Consider the following 22,503-nt stretch of genomic DNA (forward strand, 5'->3'; position numbering starts at 1 on the left):
CCAGAGTCATGCCCTACTTTGCTCATTTACCATCAACCAGTCAAAGTTCAGTAGCGCCAACTAGTGCTAATTAATAATTGCTGGCATACTAAACCCCTTAATGATTAAAGAAAAGCAACTGATTAGTACTCCTTACCAACTGACATGAGAAAGAGCAGAGACCCGCGGATCAGGAAGGGAAGTGCAGAGAACAGGAGCCGAGAGATGCGCTCGTGTCTACCAAAGATTCCGGAGTAGCGTAGCAAACAATACTTTGGGGCAGTGACAGCAAGACACCTCCAAGTAACCAGCAAGTTTTGATTGTTTCTTCAACCTGAAATAACCAATTAATGTTATTGCAGAGGTATCAAGATTAACTAGGAGGATGTGATACACACACATATGTTTAGAGTAATTATTTTCTCATTTTATAATTAATTCGATCCCAAACTGCCAGGAAAGCAGATATCCACACTGAAGCTACTGTGATCAATATGGGAGTGTACTGTGCAGCATCAGGTATCACACCACAGAGCATCCAAATGAAACGGTTTGTTGCCTTTGTAGGTTAGGCATGTGCAAACTATATTTGGCCTTGTTTAGTTTCTAATTTTTTTTAAAAAATATCACATCGAATTTTTAGACACCTAAATAAAACATTAAACATAGGCGAACCAAAAAAACTAATTGCACAGTTATGAAAGAAATCTTGAGATGAATCTTTTGAGCCTAATTGGCCCATGATTAGCCATAAGTGCTACAGTAACCAACATGTGCTAATGACGGATTAATTATGCTCAAAAGATTCGTCTCGTAGTTTCTAGGCTAACCGTGAAATTATTTTTTTATTTGTGTCCGAAAACCTCTTCTGACATCCGGTCAAACATTTAACGTGACACATTTTTGTCAGTCTAAACATCACCTTTATAAAATGGAGATATCTACGCTGCCTGCTTCTGCTAATGTCCACCCTCCGTTGACTTGGACCGGTTGCGACCTGGCCGGAACGAGTGAGAGCTGAGGTAGACATCTCCAATCAAATAACCTTTTTTTTCATCCCTCGAGGATCCTTGTGTCTACATAGGTATCTTCATATCCTTGATCAGACTTAAATTTTTTGCTATGTAATCATCATTGTTTTTATATTTTATTCATAATATCTGAGTAGTAATATCTAGCACAACATACATAATACAGATCAAATATGTAACTAACTGTAGTTTTACATGGACTCAAAATTCGAATATACATTCCTTTTAGGCATACTATAACGTATAAATAGTTTTTTTTAAAAAAAAGTTATAAAGGCAGTTCAAGATTATATGAAGAAACTACCTCACGGACATAATCTCGACCCACACAACACATTTAACAAAACCATAAATTTTCAGCAAGACTAATTAAACCAAACAAACACCTCTCTAGTGTTTTATAAGCTCGACAACATTACTTTTTAAATATATATTTGATTATTCATCTTATTTAAAAATTTATATAAGCATTTAAAACTATAATTCGTATTCAAATTATCTTTAGTAATAAAATAATTCCCAACAAAATAAACGATAATTACATAATATTTTTTAAGTAGTCAAGATATATACTTAAACTTATGTTAAAAATTAAAACATAAAAAACAGAGGAAAAAACAGAGGAAGTACGTCAAGAAAAACATCATCCTACACGGAAGATAAAGAAGACGCTGGGAGCCTGGGAAGAATCCACTGGCATCACCGTGTAGAAATAAAAAGGCTAACGAAACACACTGGTGATGAGAGGTAGAGCCGTCACGCCTCGCGGGTTTTCTTCCATCTCGGGCTCATTTTTTCTGCGCGGTTTACCTCCTCCGATCCGTGCAATGCTGACGAGCCTCCATCCAAACCCTGTTCCCAACCGATCCCAGAGGTGAAGGTCCCCATCATCCATCCATCCCACCACCACCACCTTCTTCTTCCTCCTCCTCCTCCCCTCTCTCTCCTCTTCTGCCTCTCCTTTTATTACTCTACTCATTAGCTTTTGGTTGGTTGGTTGGTTCCCTTCTTGAGACCCAAAACCCAACTGGGAGGAGAGAGGAGGAACGACACATCCATCCATCTCCCACCAAGAGAGAGACAGAGCCAAGAACCGGACACAACAAGAGAGAGAGTGGTAAAAGGGAGCAGCAGGCCGCGCGAGCTAGGCTCCCCGAGATCCGCGAGATCCGGCCGCCGGCTCATGCCACTGCCGCGCCGTGCCGGGTTCTTGGGTTCTTGGCGCGGCGGGGATTGGTGAGCTGGCCGCAGCCGTTCCCTGCGGCGTTGGGGTGGGAGGAGGGGGAGAGAGAGCACACGTCCATGGCGGCGTGGTCGCGGTTCTTGGAGGCGGGGGAGGGTGACGAAGATGAGTTCTTTGACTCGAGGGAGGTCATGTCGCCGGCGTCCGTCTCTTCGCCGGCGAGCTCCGGGCGCCACGACGGCGGGTTGCGCTACGAGGAGCCCCTGCTTGACCTGTGGGCTGCCGACCCGTGCAGCGTCCATGAGCGCCGTCTGAGGTTCATCAGGTCCTTGGGCCTCTCGGATTCGGGCCGCTCCGACGGCGACCGGCCTGACGAGGAGCCATGCTCGAGGTCCAGTGCCACAGAAGAGATCCTCCCGGGCAGCCCCAGCGCCGAGTTGTTCTCAGCTGCCCCCAGTTTTGCATATAGATGGGAGGAGCCGGGAGCGTCGGGCGGTGGCGGCAGCACAGAGGAGGTCCTGGATTGTGTCTTCAAGAACTTGGACGATGGTACAGTGTTTGTAGTCGACGAGATGGGAAAAGATGGGAGCTTTCGAAGCCTTAGGGACAGGCGATCCAATCGGACAGTTACTGCAGCAGAATTCGAAAGGACCTTCGGCTCATCCCCGTTCATCCGTGAGCTGATGCGGCGGGTGGATGATTCAGATGAGTCCTCTGCTGTGGATAAGGCTGTGGTGAGGGGGAGGAGGAGGAGGAGAAGGTTTGGATGGCTGCGGAGGCTGGGCATCGGTGGCTGTGTCGTCGATGTGGAGGACGACGACGAGACGAATTCAACATCCTCCAGTTCTTGTCAGAGTTGCGCTGGGAAGGTTAACAGGGTCAAGGTAAGGCCTTACAAGAAGAGGTCAAAGGAATTGTCTGCGGTGTACAGGGGGCAAGACGTCAAGGCACACGAAGGCGCAATTGTGACCATGAAGTTTAGCTCTGATGGACAGTATCTGGCCACTGGAGGGGAGGATGGGGTTGTGCGTGTGTGGAGGGTGGTGGAGGGAGAGAGGCCCAATGAGCTAGACTTTGCTGAGGATGATCCGTCATGTGTGTTCTTCACAGTCAATGAAAACTCCGAATTGGCTCCTGTCTACTCCAGTGAAGGGAGTAAGAGCAAGCACTATAAGAATTCAAAGGTGTCGTCAGATCCAGCCTGTGTTGTGATCCCTCATAGGACGTTTGCGTTATCTCAGGTGCCGGTGCATGAATTCTATGGACACGATGATGCGATTCTGGATCTTTCGTGGTCAAAAAATAGGGTTAGTTGTTATTCAACAGGCTTTTTCCATGTATCTGCAATATCTTGAATTGTTATGGTCATCTAGCTCTACTTCCTTTTTTTCAGGACTTACTTTCTGCATCCATGGATAAAACTGTACGCTTGTGGCAGGTTGGGTGCAATAGTTGCCTGAAGGTTTTCTCCCACACTAACTATGGTAAACCCTTTCCCTGCCAAGTTTGGGATTTACCACTTACCTCTTGTCAGTGTCTGATGCCGGCATTTGGGTTTTTGTCTATTATGCAGTGACATGTGTGCAGTTTCAGCCTACCAGTGACAATTATTTTATTAGTGGTTGTATCGATGGATTGGTTCGTATATGGGATGTTCATAGATGTCAAGTCATGGACTGGGCTGATAGCAAAGAGATAATTACTGCGGTTTGTTACCGACCTGATGGAAAGGTTATTTCAACTGCTCTTTAAGTCTTTTACCTAAGCGGTCGTTTGTTGATTTTACTTAAATAGTTAAACATGTTTATTCTGCTGGCTATATTCAGGGCGCAGTGGTTGGGACCATAACAGGGAATTGTCGCTACTATGATGCATCAGGTAATCATATAATCATGAGCACACTATATATAGTGCTTGTTATTGGCAAGCTAATGATTTTGGAAACAGTGGCTTCAATGAATCAACATCCTTGTTTGTTAATAGGTCGATATCATTTGCTTTCATGACGACATCCTAGATGTATATGCAAATTGCTAATGATAGAAATATCTTGTTTTGTCCCTGGCATGAGAATAGAGACAGCAGAATCGCTGCTTCCTAACTGCTTCGTGATCATGTCTAAACTGTATGTGTGTACGGATTGACTGCTCCGCGGTCGAATTGCAGTTTACTGTACTGGAAAGATAAAATTGTTAAGCCATTTTATGATATGCTACTGTTGCATTTATTTCCAGAGTAATGCTGTCAATGAGAATTTTCTCCAGCTGCTTTATATGCTAGAATCTTCTTAAAAAATGTTTATGATTTGCCGATTATTCCCAAACTGTCTCCTTGACCAATCACTGCTTTGGCTCACTTTGTCCTGGTGAATAAACAAAACTATCAATGGAGATGTCATAGGATCTCAGGAAATGGCATTATTTCATAGATTGGTCATGCTGTTGATGGAAGGCAACTGTTCTAATTTTGGTTGGATAAGAACAGCTAATGTTGAAATAGAAAATCATTTTTTTTCTTGGTTTATGTTTCGAAGGTGTGTAATTCCTGTATTATCTGCTGAAGCCAAGTGTGCTACTGTTGAGTTTGGGTACGATGAACTAATGTTAGGTCCATGATTCATGAGGTTCTTAATGGTTATAACCAAATTCCTGCCTATAGATCTTGCAAAACACATAGCACTGCAAACTTGCTGTCTTGTGTTTCAGTCACCATTCAAATTGATGATCTGTACATCAGGAAGCAACAAGCTAGTAATTATGATATTCGAACGTCAGTTGTTGTAGCAGTAGTTGATTTGTTCTGAAGGCCCTATACGAAGTGAATGAAAGCACATTGAGCTGTAAACCTGCTTTGTACCTTGATTTCTTCATCTGGTGTTTTCAAAAATGTTTCTGAGCCCCGTTGTTTACAAAAGCATACTAGCATGTTTCTGATTCTTTTTTAATCTAACTTTATATAGAAAATCACCTAGAACTGGAATCTCAAGTTGCTCTCAATGGAAGAAAGAAATCTCCGCTTAAAAGAATAATTGGTTTCCAGGTACGTTTTTTGTAAAATCTCTTAACTTTGTGCATTGGAGAATTTTCTTACATTGCATGTTCTAATCTTTTATTTGGTCACAACTAATTCTTACTAAAGCATTTTTCGTTGCATTCATCATCAGTACTGCCCATCTGATCCAAAGAAATTGATGGTAACATCTGGTGACTCACAAGTCCGCGTTCTTGATGGGCATCATGTAATTTCCAATTACAAAGGTACTGCCACCCGCTTCTAAAATCACTTTAAAAAGTACTATATTTAAGACATTTTGTTTACATGTCTGTTTTCCATTCTCAGGACTGCGAAACTCAAGTCAAGTTGCCGCATCATTCACACCAGACGGAGATCACATTATATCTGCTAGTGATGATTCCAGTATCTACATGTGGAACTATGCAAACCAGATAGCACCCGTCACAAACCATGTGAAGACTGTATGGTCAAATGAGCACTTCTCCTGCCATGACGTGGCCATTGCGATACCATGGAATGCCTCTCAAACAAGGAATTCTATTTCACTGGCCTGCAATATCACTTCTTCACGGCAAGAAGTCTCTGATGAGTTCAAGAACGAACATGATAGTGCACTATGCTCTCATCCTGAGGATTCCCCTGATGGTGATAGCTTGTATCAATTGCCATCTGGGAATTTCACCCTTAGCAGTGCCTTCTTTGCGGAATCTGCTCCAAGGGGATCAGCAACATGGCCAGAGGAGCAGTTGCCATCCAATTCATCAACACAGTCTACCTTGCGGAAATCTCAGTACAAGTTCCTGAAGGCTTCTTGCCAGAATGCTGCTACGCATGCCTGGGGCCAGGTCATAGTTGCTGCAGGCTGGGATGGCTACATCAGATCTTTCCAGAACTATGGCTTACCTGTGCAAGTGTGACATGGTACTAGGCATGCATCCTTTACCATTGATATTCCATGGCAAAAGCTTCGGTATGCCTTGAGAAGCCTGGCTGGCTGAACTTGACTCCTGTCCTGATTCATTATTTCAGCACAAAGCGTCACATGGCTGGTGCTTGTGCTGAATTGCTTGTGGACCAGAAGTTGTATGTAGTCCGAGTGGTCCTCCAAGATCTTGACAGCGTCAACACATTGTAGCAAGGCCCAGGGAAGATGAATCGTCTCGCAGAATTATGGAAATGCATGTGGGGTTTGGGCAGCACTACCTTGATGTTCTTTCTTTCTTTTCTTTGTTTTGGCTCTCTTAGGGCCATTCGTAAATATATATAGGAGACATACATATTTTTGCTGAGTTGATCTTCCCTTGCCCAAACCGGATAGTCGACGGACAGGGGCAAGCGGAGAGCTAGAATTCACTGTTGGATAGGAAAAATTCAGAGTTGGGGGGTGCACATACTACTGGATTCGTTTCATTTGTTCACACTTCATGATTCATAGCCTGCTTGAGTGGATCTATGAGGGACTGTACTACTGTGCTTCATATTGATGGCTGTTCCATTTGTGTGTGTTGGAATGGAACCCTGTGCTGTGCTTTGTGGTTGGACATGGTCAGGTGGCTGTGGTCTGTGGGGGACCTTTTGTGCAGGCAGGCAGGCAGAGGCAGGCCTTTCTGGATAGGGATGGTGCAGTTGGCTCTGATGGGTTTCCTAACTCCAGGGCCAGGCCTGGGTATGGGTATGGGACTCTATCACTCACTCATTGCTGCCGTTAATGCCTTTGTTTAAAGCTGGGTCCATGCTCAGATCTTGGCCTTTATCTCCAGATCCCCCCAGCCCCGCCTATTGAGGTGATATTCCCAGGAAGGTGAAATTGCCATAACCAGTTTACACTTACTACATTTTCTGTGCAGTTTACACTTCATACTTTCTTCTCCTTGGTATTGTTTCAAGCTCGTCACCAGTTATGGTTTCTGAACTATAGCAACCCTTTGGCTATGAATCTGTGGAGAACTCCTAAAGAATCTTTTCAAAGGTTTTCTGTGTGTTGTTTGGCTGTCAACCTCTGATCTCTTTTCAAAGATCTGTGCAGTAAAAAACGATGGCATCAAAGTACAGCCATGGATGGGACATGCCCAGCGGTGGCTGGCCTCTGCCGTTACAAGTACTACTCTCCCCGTTCCTGTCTGTCATCTACTAGTGGCAATGGGCATGGCAGCTGCTCGTAGTACTCCAGTATCGTTGTTCAAAAAATGCACCTGGCAGTACTCAGATCTTGACTGACAGGGTTGGGTTGCCCAGCCCCAGCTCCAGCAGATGATGGATGATGGTGCCCATGCCATGAACTGCAGCACAAGGTGATAGAAATCGAATCGTCAGCCTGGATGCTGCCCTGCCTCATTTTATCCAACAGTGTCAGTCAGTGTGGTCAAGGATGAGAGTGTAAATATCATCATCAGAGCAGGTATAATAGCAGACTATAAGTCATATAAGCATACTTTAAAGAAATAAAGAGGGGAGAGGAGAGGTGAGCTACTAATTTGTAGCCAGCTGCATACGGACTCTAAGACACAGTGTGTGTATGACATGTGGGACCATGTACTAATGTTCTTTAGGTAATTATTATATGAATTAGCTATTAGATTGACTATAGATAAATTAAAATTAGTAGTTGGCTTTACTATTGATCTTGCTCTCAAGCCAAAGCCCCATTTGAGGGTAAATGCTCTCTGGTCCAACACCTGATGTAATTTCACAGGAAGAGAAATATGCACATACTACACACACGATCCAAGCTGTTGTCTCCAGGAGGCAAGTGTTTGAGGAAGGCCACTCCGGAGCGGCCACCGCCCACCGGAAGGAATGCAAACCAGATTGCAATACTATCCGTTTAACAAGTCTATTGGATACGTGTTTTTTTTTTTCTCGAGCTTGCTAAAATTTTAGTACGAAGATATATCTAATAAGATCGTTAGGAGTTGCTCTTAGCAGCCTCAGTATCATGTCGCAGATTGCCTTGTGCTAATGCTGGCTGCTGCTGCGTGGTTGCGCGCTTGTAAATTGCACGTAGGAGTAGGACGCAGCGCTCTACTGTACAAATTGTAGCTGCGACAACCGCACAGCCTGTGCTGCAACAGGTTCGTCGTGCATGCGTCGCTCCCTCTTTGGTGCTATCTGCTCAGGAAATCAGGATGAAGCATGATTTACTGCTCGGTTAGATGGTACTAAACTACTAACACAGTATTACAGTTTGGCTGCATTCGATATGGTTTTATTAGAAGCAAGTTTGTTGTCTCCTCTGCTACCAAAATGACAAGTGACTCGGTTACAATCGTGTGATGCGTCGTCTTTTTCTGAAGAAGTTATAGCGAGCATAGTGAAAGGCAATCAAAGAAATCTGTAGCCGGGTAATTAGGGGACATTATGATTGGGTAGAAAAACTGCTCAGCTCTGCTGCTACCCCCGTTCATTTTTCTGCAGGATTGCAACAGAAGAGGTTGCCTTCTGTCGGATCATCATCAAAACTGAATATGGTTGTCTGCATTCATGATATATAATTTCTCCGTCTTAAAAATAAAATTACTTCTAGTACTCGTCCTTCCTTCCAAATAAAACTATTTATACACTCACTTCTCATATTAACCAATCACTACCATTATTTACTTAATTTTTCCACATGTATTCTCTTGTTGATCAATCACATATTTATTCTAATCATTCTCATTTTAGGATGGAGGTAATAGGTGGTGCCTACTTATATGTACCGGTTGTTGGTCCCTCCGGTTGACCGGTTCCATTATGTTTGCCGTCTTGAACATGATTAACATCAAACTTTTAGAACTTTAACTTAAAAAACATTATGTTTGCCGTATGGATTTAATTATATGTTTATTAATATATTTTTATATATTCTCATAGGAAAAATGGTTAAATTTGTTTTTTTTTGCTGATTATGTACTTATCCAAAAGAACAGGTATTATGAAATTCTAGGGAGTATAGTTGGGATGGAATGGACAGTTAGATAAGATCATACTTCATCCGTTTCACGGTGTAATATTTTTTCACTTTGTTTAGATTCATATGATACTAATTAATCTAATAATATATAAAAAATTGACCATTGATCAATAAATAAATTTTAAAAAACTAAAGCGTCTTATAATTTAAAACGGGTGGGTATTATAATAAAACAATTTGTGGAAATACAAGTAGCAAAAGGTGCCATTTCAATAATTACATACTACTTTCGTCAATTTTAGTTTAGCTTCCCATAAAATTATTCTACGACGTAAAGAGTGGCACTAAAGTGGGAACACGTCGATAAATGTTGTATCATACATTCCCACATCGATAAATGTTGTATCATACGGTATAATCTCAAGACCTGTAGGCACTGACAAGTGGGTCCGTATCAAAAATAAAAATTAATCTCCTAGCCCGTCTCTCTCGCTGACCAACTGGGCCCAGAGGAGATCGTTTGGCCAAATCTGGTCCGTTAATCTGCACACGTCACCCGCCAACACCGCGAAAGCAGCATCCCGGCGTGGCGTTAGCGAGACCGCGCGGAGGGGAGAGGACGAGAGGCGGTGGCGGCGGAGTAGATGGCCGGCGGTGGCGCCGCCGCGTCGGCGCTCTCCAGCCCCTGGAGGTCGCTGCTCCAGCGCGCGTTGGACGGCAATGCCCACCTGAAGCACTCCACCTTTTTCCAACTCGTACGCCCCCCGATGCACTTGCTCCAATCTCTTGTTTTCGAGGAAATTGAGTGAGACATCTTAATTTCAGGCCACGGTGGGCGGCGGCGGCGGCAGGCCGGCGAATCGCACCGTCGTATTCAGGTCTCCGCAGGCGTAGCTCTTTACCTTGCCCTCCAATTTTGCACTGGTTTTGACCTGGGGTTTTGATCCTGTTAGGGGGTTCCAGGAGCAATCCGATAAGATTCAGATCAATACGGATGCACGAAGCAATAAGGTGATTTTCAAACCCGTGTACTCGTAAAATTCGTCTCCGTAATGTATTGCTGCAGTGCAGTGAGTGTTGCTGCTCACTGTCTCACTGATGTACCTGCATGTTTCGTTGTATGAGTTGTGATTGAGCAGATTGGTGAGATCAGGAATTGCCCCTTTGGTGAGGTATGATACAGAGAACTGGCACTTCCACTACTTCACGAAAGAACAATTGCATTATTGCAATTGCCAAATGACTACAGAGGAAGTTCTATACTTGTTTGTCTTGCAGATATGTTGGTATTTCACTGACACCTGGGAACAATTCCGAATCAGTGGATTCATAGATGTGATTGATGGCTCAAGCCCAGACCCTGTTAAGCTACAGGTTAGGGAAAAGTAAACTGTGCCTTGTGTTACGATTTTTATGGTTTCTATAGCGGAAATATCAAATGTCCTAGAAACGGAAGCATAACGTACTGCACATGTTTGGTTTTTTGCAAACCGGCAGGTTCATCTACTAGTTACATTTTAGGATAGGCTTTAATCCGTAAGGTTCATTCATGTCATCAGCAGTCCACGGCTTAACGGCGTGATCATTCTCAGAAACAGCATACTATGTCACTGTGTTTTCTCTTGCATTATGATTATCCTGATCCATTTAAAATTGGTTACTATTTCTATACGCAGCTAAGAGAGAGAGCTTGGTTTGGAAGCTCAGTAAAGTCGAGATTACAGTACTTAGGACCATGCCCAGGTCTTCCTATTCCGAATGATGATCTCGTTAAGGATGTTCATATTGATCCATCAGCTGGCCCAGTAGATGCCTTTTGTCTTCTGGTTCTTGATCCAGAAAAGGTAGGTTAGCTCTGTTTTGACTTTTTGCTGATCTAAAAAGATGTTGCCCATGCTTTCTTGGTGCTATTTGTCGGCAATTCCATGATTTGTGCAATTGTTATACTGTACTTAGGTTGATTATTTGAATTTGAAAAGCAACCAAAGGTTAATGTTCACAAGAAATCAGAAGGAAGATGGGTCCAACAATTGGATGGGTGAAAAAATTAGCCCATGACTGTGGTATCAATTGCAGCTACAAATTTGTTTGTGGATTTATCATTGCAAGAAAGTTATATTTATTTTAGCCTCTTTTCTAGCCTTTAAAATGTTTATATCAGAGCAATTATGTTTTATATTCGAGATACTGGGATATGCTTTACCAGAATTTCAACCATCTATAAGTTTAGTTTACTCAGACATATAAGTTAAATGGATATTGTAATAAAGTATTGTTACTTTCTGAAAATGTTATCTACAGCTACCCGCGGCATCCGAGAAAACTGTTTTTCATGTTCAAGTTCATTTCTTTTTAAAAAAAAAACAACGGACCATTCTTCACGTTCCCTTATGAACACGAACTAGATAAATCATATACTATCTAGATAAACTAATGACTTTTTTATCCTTGAACCTTGGAGTCTCGACATATAATTTTAATTCAATTGGTTGAACATGGCTTATCCAGGTATAGTAGCGTATCTCTTTTCTGAGAAAACTTAGTGTATCATTCGTTAATAGAGAAAAGAAAAAGATTCAAAACAGTACAAATAAATAGTACTACATCTCTAGTTTTGTTTCTCCTGATATGTCATGTATTTTAGTCGTTTTATAGCAATGTTTTGGATAAGCATCATACCTTGGATGTTGACCTGGCCTTCAGAGGCTTGTTGTTAGGCATGATCTATATAGCCTGGCCCCTTAATCTCTGTGCTTTGCAGCCTTCCTTGTGCATGGACAAGACACCATCAGATGCATATTGCCGTTGATGTGGTAGTTATGGGATTGAACAGAAGGTACAGCTACGAGCCATAAATCAGCATAAGCGTGAGGCGTTGAAGGGTGTCCTTCACCGTTACATTGATGAGTAGAGCTGGAGGATGCTCGTCTGCTGGAGATCGGCTCTGACCAGGCCATGAATGCAGCGTTCAAAAGTTAGTTGTTGTCACCATCCATGTACTCCTATGAGAAAAACACATCACATGATCTATTTGCTGCGGAAAGCAATACATTGACCGATACGTCTTCAAGTCGTGGTTCCAGTGAGCACTGGCTAGTGGTGTGCACTGCCCGGCTGATGGTTATGAACAGTTCTGCTCCTGCTACAAGAGAAAAAGTTATCAATCCCATTATCTTATTGCAGACAGAAAAGCATAGGGGAACTGTTCTCTGTTCTGTGCATCTTCTGATTGAGCCGAGCACCCAGCTGCAAGTTTCTCCGCTGGTTGTACTCTGGTCTTGATAATGGAGCATATCGTTTCTTGTTCTTGGCAGTGAATTATTGTTTCATCAAACAGAGACTGGGCTGCAACATCTTCTTCCAATCATCTTAGAGCAGCATGTGGCATTTCGCTCCTTTCTTGAATCTCCTTTGCAGCTGCACTGATCGCAGAGCAGGGTCAAATGTGGCTGTTTAATTGGGTCTCCAGCTTTTCATTCAAAGTCTTCAAGGTAGCAGCAGCCTTCTCTTTCTCTAGTAGAGTCCAGAATTAGCATTTCGGCTGTGCCGAATTGAGGTCTCATCCTGACGCTTTGCAGCGCACACAAAGATCACCTTTTTCAACTTTTGCTGGTAAAAAGGGTGGCTACTTGAGGTCAACCCTCAGGCTGGGCCTCCTCAAGTTGCTAATGGCAGGTCCATTTCAAACGCAGAGAAGGCCTTATGCTGGCTGGATACATCTTTTGGCAATCATTTTTATTGGCCACCTTCCTCCTACTGGGCCTTTGTTGCTGGTCTAAAGGCCTGGAAGATGTGGGCCCACCTCACTCAACTGGTTAGCACTACACAAGTATGGTTACATGTCACGGTCTTCTCTCTTTTTGCTGAATGCATCATTAAAGTGGTATGTATCGACGAGCTTGTTTGATGTTTACTTTTAGTACTAGAACCTATAAACAGCACTCAACATTTTTAAGTAAATACTCTCATGTGTTTTCATTATCGCCTAAAAAGAGAAGCTGACCATCTTTGTTCTTTGAGAGAGAAAAGCTCACATTAAATTGCACCTAGAATATGCATGCCCTCCCAGTCCTTCTGGTCAACTTTCCTTGCCCTTTAAGACTGAACTTCATTGTGGGTGTAGGCCTAGGTTTCAACTTATAACAACAAAAAGGTTTTAAGCCACTCTCTGACCAGAGCTAGGACATCTTAAATCACACACTAATCTGAATACACTGCAAAAAGGATAACCATTGATGTTGTCACTGTACCACATTGGATGGAAACACAGCACCTTAGTTCTTGTCCCATAGGGAACGGCATATCCCATATGCGGTGGCATGTGATTCTCAAGCAGAAAAGGGAAACTCAAATTTTTTCCGAGTGGTCACCAAGACAAGGAGCAACCAAAAACACATACAATCGTTGGCTCGTTGCCAAGTCGCAAAGAAAAAAAAAGGCCTTCGGTTTCTGCAGCATCCACATCAGCAGCCAGCCAGCCAGCCACGGGCGCAATCATGGATGGGGGATCGCAACAGCTTTTCACAACTTTTGACAAGCCCCAGGTCAGGGAAGCAAGCCGATCGATCGATCGATGGATCCAATCGAACAAGACAATTCATAGATGCATCCGCCCATGCAGCAGCAGCACAACTCCACCACCAATCCAACCATGCACATTGTACTTGCACGCGACGAGATGGTACATGTCTCCCCAAGCGTGCGTGTCGCGTCTCGACACGTCGGCTTTTCTCCTGAGATTACATGCTCTCTCTTCGTATGCATCGATGTGCCTCTAAACGGGCTTTTCTCCATGAGCAGGGAAACCCGAGGCACATCGACGCATACGACAGGAGAGCATATAATCTCAGCGACTACCAATCTCACTGGCAATGGCAGGTACGTACTCCTCTACCCCAGGACAAATTATACAGTGTATTGTACTATATCCTTCTGCTACTCTGAAATACAAATCACACTAGTTGGCTGCTACTGCTATAATAGCCAGTACTATAATATCCTACTGCCATATATTTATACACTGGAGTACTCATATAATATTTGCACGTGACGACATTTGCTTGAAGCTGTATATATGTAGAGAAAAGACGGTGGTATAATACGGGCGCGAGGCAGTCAGCTCGTGGCGGTATCCTTGCTGCTGTGTTGTTGTTGGGTCGTGCAGAGCATGGCCTCGGAGATCTGCCACAGCCGCTCGGCCTCGTGGCGGTTGGCGGCGGCCGGCGACGGCGGCGTCTCGTTGCAGTCGGCGAAGTAGCGGCCGGACACGCCGGCCAGCCTCGGGTGGGCCGCGACGTAGCACGTGGTCGCCGCAGCCTGCGAGCGAGCGAGAGAGAGAGAAGATGTGTGGAATACCGCGGGTTAGTAATGAGCGGTGCAGTAATTACTACTCGTAAGCAAAGCTCAGCTCCCGTCCGTGGCAGTCAGAGGCAGCGAGCGAGAGACATGGCACGGGACCCAACACATGGAACTGGGCATAAATTAACAGATTTGGTGGACGGCACTTGGTTAATTAAATCACCTGAGGGATGGTTTTCAGCAGCTTGGACAGCAGCAAGAACACCAGATCTGCAAACGCACCCACAAAAAAAAAATTAATTTCCAGCAGTTTCATCCGGCTAGAATTACAGAAAGCTGGATCAAGCAGAGCACTTGTACGCACCAGTGGCGAGGCCGTCGCGGTCACGGTTGAGCCGCGTCCTGACGATGCCCGGGTGCACGCAGTTCACCGTCACGTTCGCGCCCATCTCCTGAGGACGGAATTAACCGGGCCACACGCCCGAAACGGAAGGAAAAAAAGGTGAGAAATTTGCCACGAGCAACGCCAACCGCTGACCACTCGCGCCGGCGAAACGAACGGACTTTACCTTGAGGCGCATGGCGAGCTCCTTGGTGTGCAGCACGTTGGCGAGCTTGGACACCGCGTACGCCTGCGTCGCGTCGTAGGCTCTGCGCTCGCGCCGCACACCACCCACGTGGAATGGTGAAATGAGATTGGAAGAAAAGAGAGGACAAGATTGGAAGAAGACGAGGAGAGATAGATGGTCGCCTCACATCTTGCGGCGGGTGACGAGGTCGAGGTACTCCGCCCAGTCGCCGGCGAACCAGCTGTGCACGCTGGACGACACGTTCACGATGCGGCCCTGCACGCCGGTCGCCGCCGCCGTCTCCGCCATCCTCCCCAGGAGAAGCTTGGTCAGCAGGAAATGGCCTGAGAAGCATCGAGATCACGCCGGAAATTAGCATCGTCGATGGCGCGTACGGTCGAGCATATATGCACGTAGTACGTACCAGCACGTCACGTACCTAGGTAGTTGGTGGCGAACGTCATCTCGACGCCGTCCTCCGACAGAGCGAGCTGGCCGTGCGAGAACTTGCCGGCATTGTTGCTGCATCGACCCGTGTTCGGCCGCGGCCGTACGTACGTGAGTCCGGCGATCGAATTAAGCACGCGCGCAAATGCAAAAAGGGCTCTCGATCGATCGCATGGCGTACGGACGAACGATGGTACGATCGGTGAAGCAGAGCAGGGGAAGGAGAGAGGGAGAGGGAGAGGGAGAAGATGATGACGTACATGAGGAGGTGGAGTGGGAGGCCGAGGGCGAGGAAGCGGTCGGCGAAGGCGCGGACGGAGGCGAGCGAGCTGAGGTCGAGCGGCAGCACGAGGACGTCGGCGGCGGGGCATTCGCCGCAGATGCGGGCGCGCATGTCCTCCGCGGCCTTGACGTTCCGCGCCGGGATCACCACCCGCGCTCCGCGCTTCGCCAGCACCCGCGCTGTCTCGGCACCGATCCCGGACGTCGCGCCTGCATGCCGCACAACCAAATCAAGGTAAGGGAGACCGATCGGGCCTGCTCGGCCGGCGGCGCGCCGTGCGGCGGCGGCTCGTCGGCAACGGACCTGTGATGATGGCGGTGATGCAGCCGAGGTCGGGGCAGGCCGCGGTGACGTCCTCGGCGGTGGACCTGGAGCCGAAGCCGTTGGCGCCAGGGGAACCCAGCAGGTACTTCACTGCCCGCAGCATCTCCACCTCGCCACCGATGGCGTCGTCGTCGTCGGCGTGGGAGGACCAACAGTGGCGAGCGAGGAGGGAGTGAAAGCGCGGAGGCGGAGCGGGGGCCGCATTTATAGAAAGCTCGGGGGCCTCGCGCCGCATGAGGAGGAGAGGACGTGACACCCATCGAGAAAAAAATTTGACAATTACTCTGTCCATCTTAAAGTATATATATATTTTTAAAATTAAATCACGAACTGTAATATATATCTTATAAATATTTATTTCATTAATCATTTCGGGTTATGTTTCTATTTTATCCGTATCTATCTTTATTTCTTATTTATTAAAACCATAAAATTTACGCCACAAATGGAGATGGAAATATTACGATCTCGTTTCCAGAATCTGTGACCTCTTCGGCTACTCCAACGAGCGAATGTACGCAGGGTGTAATTCTCCTCGTCGTGCCAAGATTTTGCTAGCTTGTGTCAACCGGTAAGAAACTCTGGTTTTGAGATTCACGTTGTATTTTTGCCCATTGACGCGTCAAGTTTCAGGGCAAAGGGATCAACATGCCCTGGGAACATCCCGCTGACAGTCACTCGGAATCTCCACTAGTCACCAGTGGATAAGGATATGAAGTGCAGGGCTTTAGCTGCTGATGGATGGGGTCACAAAGACAGAATCTGCTCCTGGCTGTTGTTCCTGCTGATCATCACTAGTGGTACACGATCACACTGTGTAACCGAAAATACTGTACGTCCGACCGATGACCTATGCATACTTACGCACGGTCTTTGTTTACTAGGCCCATTGGTAAGAGTGCTAACTCAAAATTGGTTACTGTAGCGTCGCAGGACTCAGTCGTATCATACGTATAGCAAAGTTGGTGTGGGACAGTTTCACTGCTGCTACGTCAAAAACTCCATTACTGGTACTACCTCCATTCTAAATGATTTTTATTTGTAATTTATCTTCTTTATTCCATAAAAAATATTTTTAAAGTGTTATTATATTTAAGTTTGGTAAATCATGAGACAAATATATCGAGACCAGAAAAGTAAGAAAACAATTGTAGTATCATTTAAAAAGGTCAAAACCATTATAATGTTTGTAGCCTGATATAACTATATATATAATAAAGGCTACAATAAAGTTCTTTTGACGGAAGAAGTAATACATGAAAACCATTATAAAGCTCTTGAAGGCAGTAAAAATAAAAGGTCAAACGACATATTTATAAATAAAGAATAATTTGAGAATAAAAAATATATATATTTATATATTCATAGTAATTTAAAAATCAAAGCCGTAAAATAAACTTCGATGGAAAATCTCAAAATCAACTTTAAAATTAAAATTAGAAATTCAAAAAATAAGTTATAACCATGACCTAAAGGTAAAAGATGGGCCGTGAATCCCTCGGTGGGAAGAGAGCCAGGCTTGTAGGAGAAGTACATTGCCGTTGCTCCCCAAGCTTTCCTCGTCTTGAAGGAGGAGAAGAAGACAGTTTGGCCGTTCGTGTTGCTGCATTTCGGGCCACCACACGCACTAGTGCTGGAGTACGCACATCTCTCTGCTGCATATCGCCCACGGGACCCATGCCCACGAGGAGTGAGGTCAGGGTCAACTCGCCCGGACCAAGTTTTATTCTAGATATAATACTGCATGTGGAAATTGTTGCGTTGCCTCACCTAAACCACGTGTGCTGCGATTATACAATGTACTGCTACGATTTGTTTCTTCTTCACAGAAAAACTGCCCATGCCATGCTGCGCTGCAGATTGTGAAGAACCTGAACATATTTCTAACTTTTTAATCAGAATTGTAATAATGTACAAAGAAGATTGTGAAGACCACGAATCAAAGGAAGAGAATCTAAGGCTCTGTTTAGTTTCCAAAATCTTTTTTCAAAAACATCACATTGATTATTTGACATCTAAATGAAGTATTAAATATACTAATTACATAATTATTGGGGAAATCGTGAGACGAATCTTTTGAGCCTAATTAGTACATGATTAGCCATAAGTGCTATAGTAATTAATATGTGCTAATGACGGATTAATTAGGCTCAAAAGATTTGTCTCGTGGTTTTCAGACGGAATCTAAAATTTGTTTTTTCATTCGTATCCGAAAACCCCTTCCGAAATCCGGTCATACGTTCGATGTGAGCCTTTTGTCAAAAAATTTTGGCAACTAAACAAGGCCTAAAAAGAGACTACAGCCTCGTTCGGCACCACCAGGTAGTAGTTAACTAAGGCCCCCTCGTTTTTCACGTGCACACTTTTCGAACTACTAAACGATGTATTTTTTACAAAAGTTTTTCATATGAAAGTTGTTTTAAAAAATCATATTAATGTATTTTATATTTTTTTAATAATTAATTAATCATATACGTAGATTAGCAAGTTTTTCAAGGGCAAGCTTACCGAACGATGACTTGAGTTGGGTCTCAGCAATTAGGTCATAGCAGCCTTTGTTGTTGGTTTTCGTCTCTCAATACGGGTTTTTGCCATTTGCCAATTTTCTTTAAGCTACCCGTACAGTGCAAGCTTTTTAAGCCCTATTACCATCATACACAGGGTTAATTTATCAAGGTTATCTCGGGAAAAAAAATATTACATGGTGGTATGTTGCATGAAATTCATGTATGCTCTCTCTATCGAACAAAAAAAAACAATGTAGGAGTATTATGCACCACATCCAAGGCTATAGCATGTATAACAGGAGACTATAAACCAACTGTAAACATAAACATATTTTAAGAAGATAAAAGAGAACTGAACTATAGATTTATAGACAGCTACAACACAGACTCTAAGACATAATGTATCTATGATAAGTGAGACGTGATAGTGTATATTCTATAGGTAGATATTATTGATTATAGATAAATTAGAGCGAGTAATTAACTATTGAACTTGCTCCAAATTAAACGAACTTTTGTTTATTATAAGTAATTTGTTTCTCTGCCGTGAGAAAGTCGACGTGGACTTATCATGGGGCAGGGCAGCATGCGCATGCCTCCCTGCTCTCCTACAGGTAGCTCGATCGCTTCGTCTACACCTCCTAGCTTGTTGAGCTGCGCATGGGTCAGTGGAGCATGCATGCAACAATATACGGAGTATGCAGCAGCATGCGCCATTAAAATCGACCGATCACGTTACCAAAGTCAACCCGGACGCACGCACCGGTACATGTATCCTAGCGATCGCTATCCATCGAGCTGCGTAATGCGGCTTAACTGCTGAGGGTCAGAGTCAGCGTGCATCAATACACCGTACCAGTAGCATATGCCTGAGGCTGATTTGTTTTGTTTTTTTAAGAAAAACCAAACGACATGTGGCTGGTTTGTTTTTATTTTTTCTGAAAAAAAGTGACATGGTATATTTATAAATAGAAAATAAAATAATTATATATGCGTAAACTATGATAAAAATCTCAAAATGATCTTTTAGGTTGAAAATTCTAATTTCGCCTTATAAACAGAACATAAGTGAGATGATAAGTTCTATTTTACAAATAAAAAGTAATTTACGAATAAAACATTTATATCTATGTTCTTGGTTATCTAAAACAAAGGACTGATAAAATATGATAAAAATCCCAAAATTAGTTCTAAATTTAAGGTTAAAAATTTAAATCTTGGCATATAAATATATCATAATTGAAAAGACGAGGATGCTAGGTTTTAACATATATTAAGAAGATTCCAAAAGATTTCTTAAAAAGGTCCTTAGTCATTTTAGAAGTTAATTTTTAAATTTAAAATTGATTATATTTTCTTTCTAAGTATCGGATAATTTATGGAATGATTGAAAATATAAGAAAATATTTATAGTATATTACCACAAAATTTAAATCATATAGAGGGATGGTGTATACATCCAATGATCCAGATAGCCCTGCATGGATACGTAGTACTATCTCCCTCCCTTAATAACTTCAATTTTTGTTTTTCCATGTCCAACGTTTGACCATTCGTCTTATTTGAAATTTTTTTACGATTAATATTTTTTTATTACTAGATGATAAAATATGAATAGTACTTTATACGTGACTAATTTTTTAAAGTTTGTTTTACAAATTTTTTAAATAAAACGAATGGTTAAATATTAGATACGAAAAAGAAAAATAACACTGTTACAAACGGAGGTAGTGCGTCGCAACTGGGATAGCCAAGCAGCAGAATCACAGCTGAATCTGCATATACTAGCCTCATCGAGCCATCAACACAGCATGGGCTACTACTCCGATCGCCACTTGTTACTACTACTAGACGGCCTTGATGGTCGGAGGCGATGAGCAGCGGCCGGCCGGCCGGAGCTCGTGTGATGTGATGGGACGGGACGGCACAGAGCGCGGCGCACGCACGGCCGGACGACGACGACGCCGGATTGGTACTGGTGACAGTGCACTGCGTGTACTTGATGAGATCTCGATCGAACAATGACCCCCCAAGCTCTGCAAGAATGGCCACAAGTCGATGCGACAGACATGTCAGGTTGCCCCAGCTATGAACAGTCCTAGACAGCTCCGGCATTGGGGGGTTACTTCGACCATAGCTGTAGCTCTACTGTCGGAGTACTCCATCCGTTCCAAAATCAACCAATTTTTTATTTTTTATTTATAATTTTTTGATTCTTTGTTTTATTTAAAATTTTTTTATGATTGATATTTTTGTTTTTATTAGATGATAAATCGTGAATAGTAATTTTCGTGTGACTAATTTTTTTCTAATTTTCTGAAAATTTTTCAAATAAGATGGATTATCAAATATTAGACATGGAAACCGAAGAATTTGTTTTTTTTTACGGAGAGTACGCTTTTATTCCGACGGGTCGATCATCCGGAGATGCTAGTACGAGTATTCCATCTGCTCGTCTCTTCCAACTAGTACGAGGGAAGGGGACACGGCCACACGGCGTGCCTTCTCGGCTTGGGACTACGACGTGTGTCACAGAACGCTGTGTCGATCTGCTGTTTCTGCGTGCATGCTTCCTCATTACTCCTACTATTTACCTGCCCTCTATGCTGAACCTATACGTACATACTGTTCCATCCACGATCCCAGTAGCTTCTCGATCTGTACTCCGTCGTGACCAGCCTACGGTTCAGACTACGCTTTTCAGCTACTCCAGCTAGCACTGGTTCTATTAACTCCATCCTTAATTTCTCCACAGCTATATGCACATACAGTGATTATGTCAATGAAGGTAAGAGTAGTAATTGTTATACTAGTAGTACAATTTCTCATCTGCAAAAAGGAAAAAAAAATGAAAATGAAAACACAAAGGTGAAAGAAACTGATCTCAGGTAGTCGTCCTCGTCCAGCCATACTGCCATGCACCAGCACAACTTCTGCCTGGCTCATTCACCCAAAAATTTTCCCCCAAAAACATTACATCAAAATTTTAGATATCTGAATAAAGTATTAAATATAGATAAAACGAAAAACTAATTACACAGTTACGTGAGAAATTGTGAGACGAATCTTTTAAGCCTAATTTATACGTGATTAGCCATAAGTGCTACAGTAACCCACATGCACTAATGACGGACTAATTAGGCTTAAAAGATTCGTCTCGCGGTTTCCACGTCAGCCGTAAAATTCGTTTTTTTCATTCATGTCCAAAAACCTCTTCCGATAACCGATCAAACGTCTGATTTGACATGCAAAAATTTTCTTTCACGGACTAAACACCCTCTCAGTTTGCCACGTTTATGGGTAGGGTACACCCTTCAGACAAGGAGGTGATCTGGTGCAGGAGGGAGAGATAATAATTGTGCCACTGATGCTTATGCTGACATAATCAAGCAGGTTTTTTTTTTGGCAGCAGACTATCAATGCGTGTTAAGGAGAGACAGACAGCTTTTGACACGGGCATTGATAGGATGCTCAAGCTGCAGCTGCTGGTCGCCCTGGCCCCTGGCTAACCCTAGCCATAGTTCGTAGTAGTACTGGAGCTCACTACAGTAGAAGCTGCACACACAGAAACCTATCAACTTTGTGCCCTGTGCCGGTCGATGCAATGCCATTACTCGCGTGCATGCATCGGTTGCCCCTTTCCGGTGCTCGATGCCAAAAAGGTCAGGCAAAGGCTACTCCATGACCCGATGCATGGGGACCAAATTCAAGTACAGTATAGTGGTGATTAGAATATTGGTTAGTGTGATGTTACGCTGAGCTAATGCAAATGTTACGCGTGACACAGGATTAGCCAGAGGTTTTCCTAGCGTACGGTAGTACAAAGAGCCTCACTTGCGTCGTACACACGCTTGGTTTCCATGTACGTGATGCGTTCGATCGGTTTCCATGCTCCTAAGTATGGTTAGGCTCTTTATCCATGTTATTTTAAATTATTTTTTTGATTTTTATGTGCACACTTTTAAACCACTAAAG

The 22,503-nt window shown here is 43.6% G+C and overlaps 3 protein-coding genes across 5 annotated transcripts; 2 read left to right on the forward strand and 1 right to left on the reverse strand.

Moving 5' to 3' along the window:
- The first annotated feature begins 1,769 nt into the window (after nucleotides 1-1,769).
- Nucleotides 1,770-6,679, forward strand: LOC102713613 (WD repeat-containing protein 44-like). The gene is made up of 7 exons (XM_006650914.3): nucleotides 1,770-3,500; nucleotides 3,587-3,677; nucleotides 3,767-3,924; nucleotides 4,020-4,071; nucleotides 5,153-5,232; nucleotides 5,357-5,450; nucleotides 5,533-6,679. The coding sequence occupies exons 1-7, from the start codon at nucleotides 2,313-2,315 to the stop codon at nucleotides 6,123-6,125; spliced, it is 2,256 nt and encodes a 751-aa protein (XP_006650977.1). The 5' UTR covers nucleotides 1,770-2,312; the 3' UTR covers nucleotides 6,126-6,679.
- Nucleotides 6,680-9,656: 2,977 nt separating this feature from the next.
- On the forward strand, nucleotides 9,657-13,111 carry LOC102710852 (pyridoxine/pyridoxamine 5'-phosphate oxidase 2). Of its 3 annotated transcripts, XR_001549949.2 has the most exons (8): nucleotides 9,657-9,855; nucleotides 9,926-9,978; nucleotides 10,054-10,111; nucleotides 10,240-10,272; nucleotides 10,379-10,474; nucleotides 10,777-10,944; nucleotides 11,862-12,591; nucleotides 12,793-13,110. XR_001549949.2 is itself a non-coding variant. In XM_040522276.1 (7 exons), exons 1-7 carry the CDS (start codon nucleotides 9,745-9,747, stop codon nucleotides 11,907-11,909), a joined length of 567 nt encoding a protein of 188 aa, XP_040378210.1. In that variant the 5' UTR covers nucleotides 9,657-9,744; the 3' UTR covers nucleotides 11,910-13,111. The 3 variants fall into 3 exon arrangements, 2 of the variants coding, with proteins under 2 accessions (XP_040378210.1, XP_006649265.1); XM_040522276.1 differs by having other exon boundaries at nucleotides 11,862-13,111; XM_006649202.2 differs by lacking the exons at nucleotides 11,862-12,591; nucleotides 12,793-13,110 and adding an exon at nucleotides 11,057-11,854.
- LOC102713888 (short-chain dehydrogenase TIC 32 B, chloroplastic) lies at nucleotides 13,053-16,179 on the reverse strand. The gene is made up of 8 exons (XM_040522274.1): nucleotides 16,001-16,179; nucleotides 15,675-15,906; nucleotides 15,407-15,489; nucleotides 15,155-15,311; nucleotides 14,968-15,049; nucleotides 14,763-14,850; nucleotides 14,622-14,668; nucleotides 13,053-14,416 (listed from the first exon to the last, which is right to left on the reverse strand). The coding sequence occupies exons 1-8, from the start codon at nucleotides 16,122-16,124 to the stop codon at nucleotides 14,216-14,218; spliced, it is 1,014 nt and encodes a 337-aa protein (XP_040378208.1). The 5' UTR covers nucleotides 16,125-16,179; the 3' UTR covers nucleotides 13,053-14,215.
- Nucleotides 16,180-22,503: the final 6,324 nt, after the last annotated feature.

This window comes from Oryza brachyantha, chromosome 3 (assembly GCF_000231095.2).
Source record: "Oryza brachyantha chromosome 3, ObraRS2, whole genome shotgun sequence".
In the NCBI taxonomy this organism is placed as follows: Eukaryota; Viridiplantae; Streptophyta; class Magnoliopsida; order Poales; family Poaceae; genus Oryza; species Oryza brachyantha.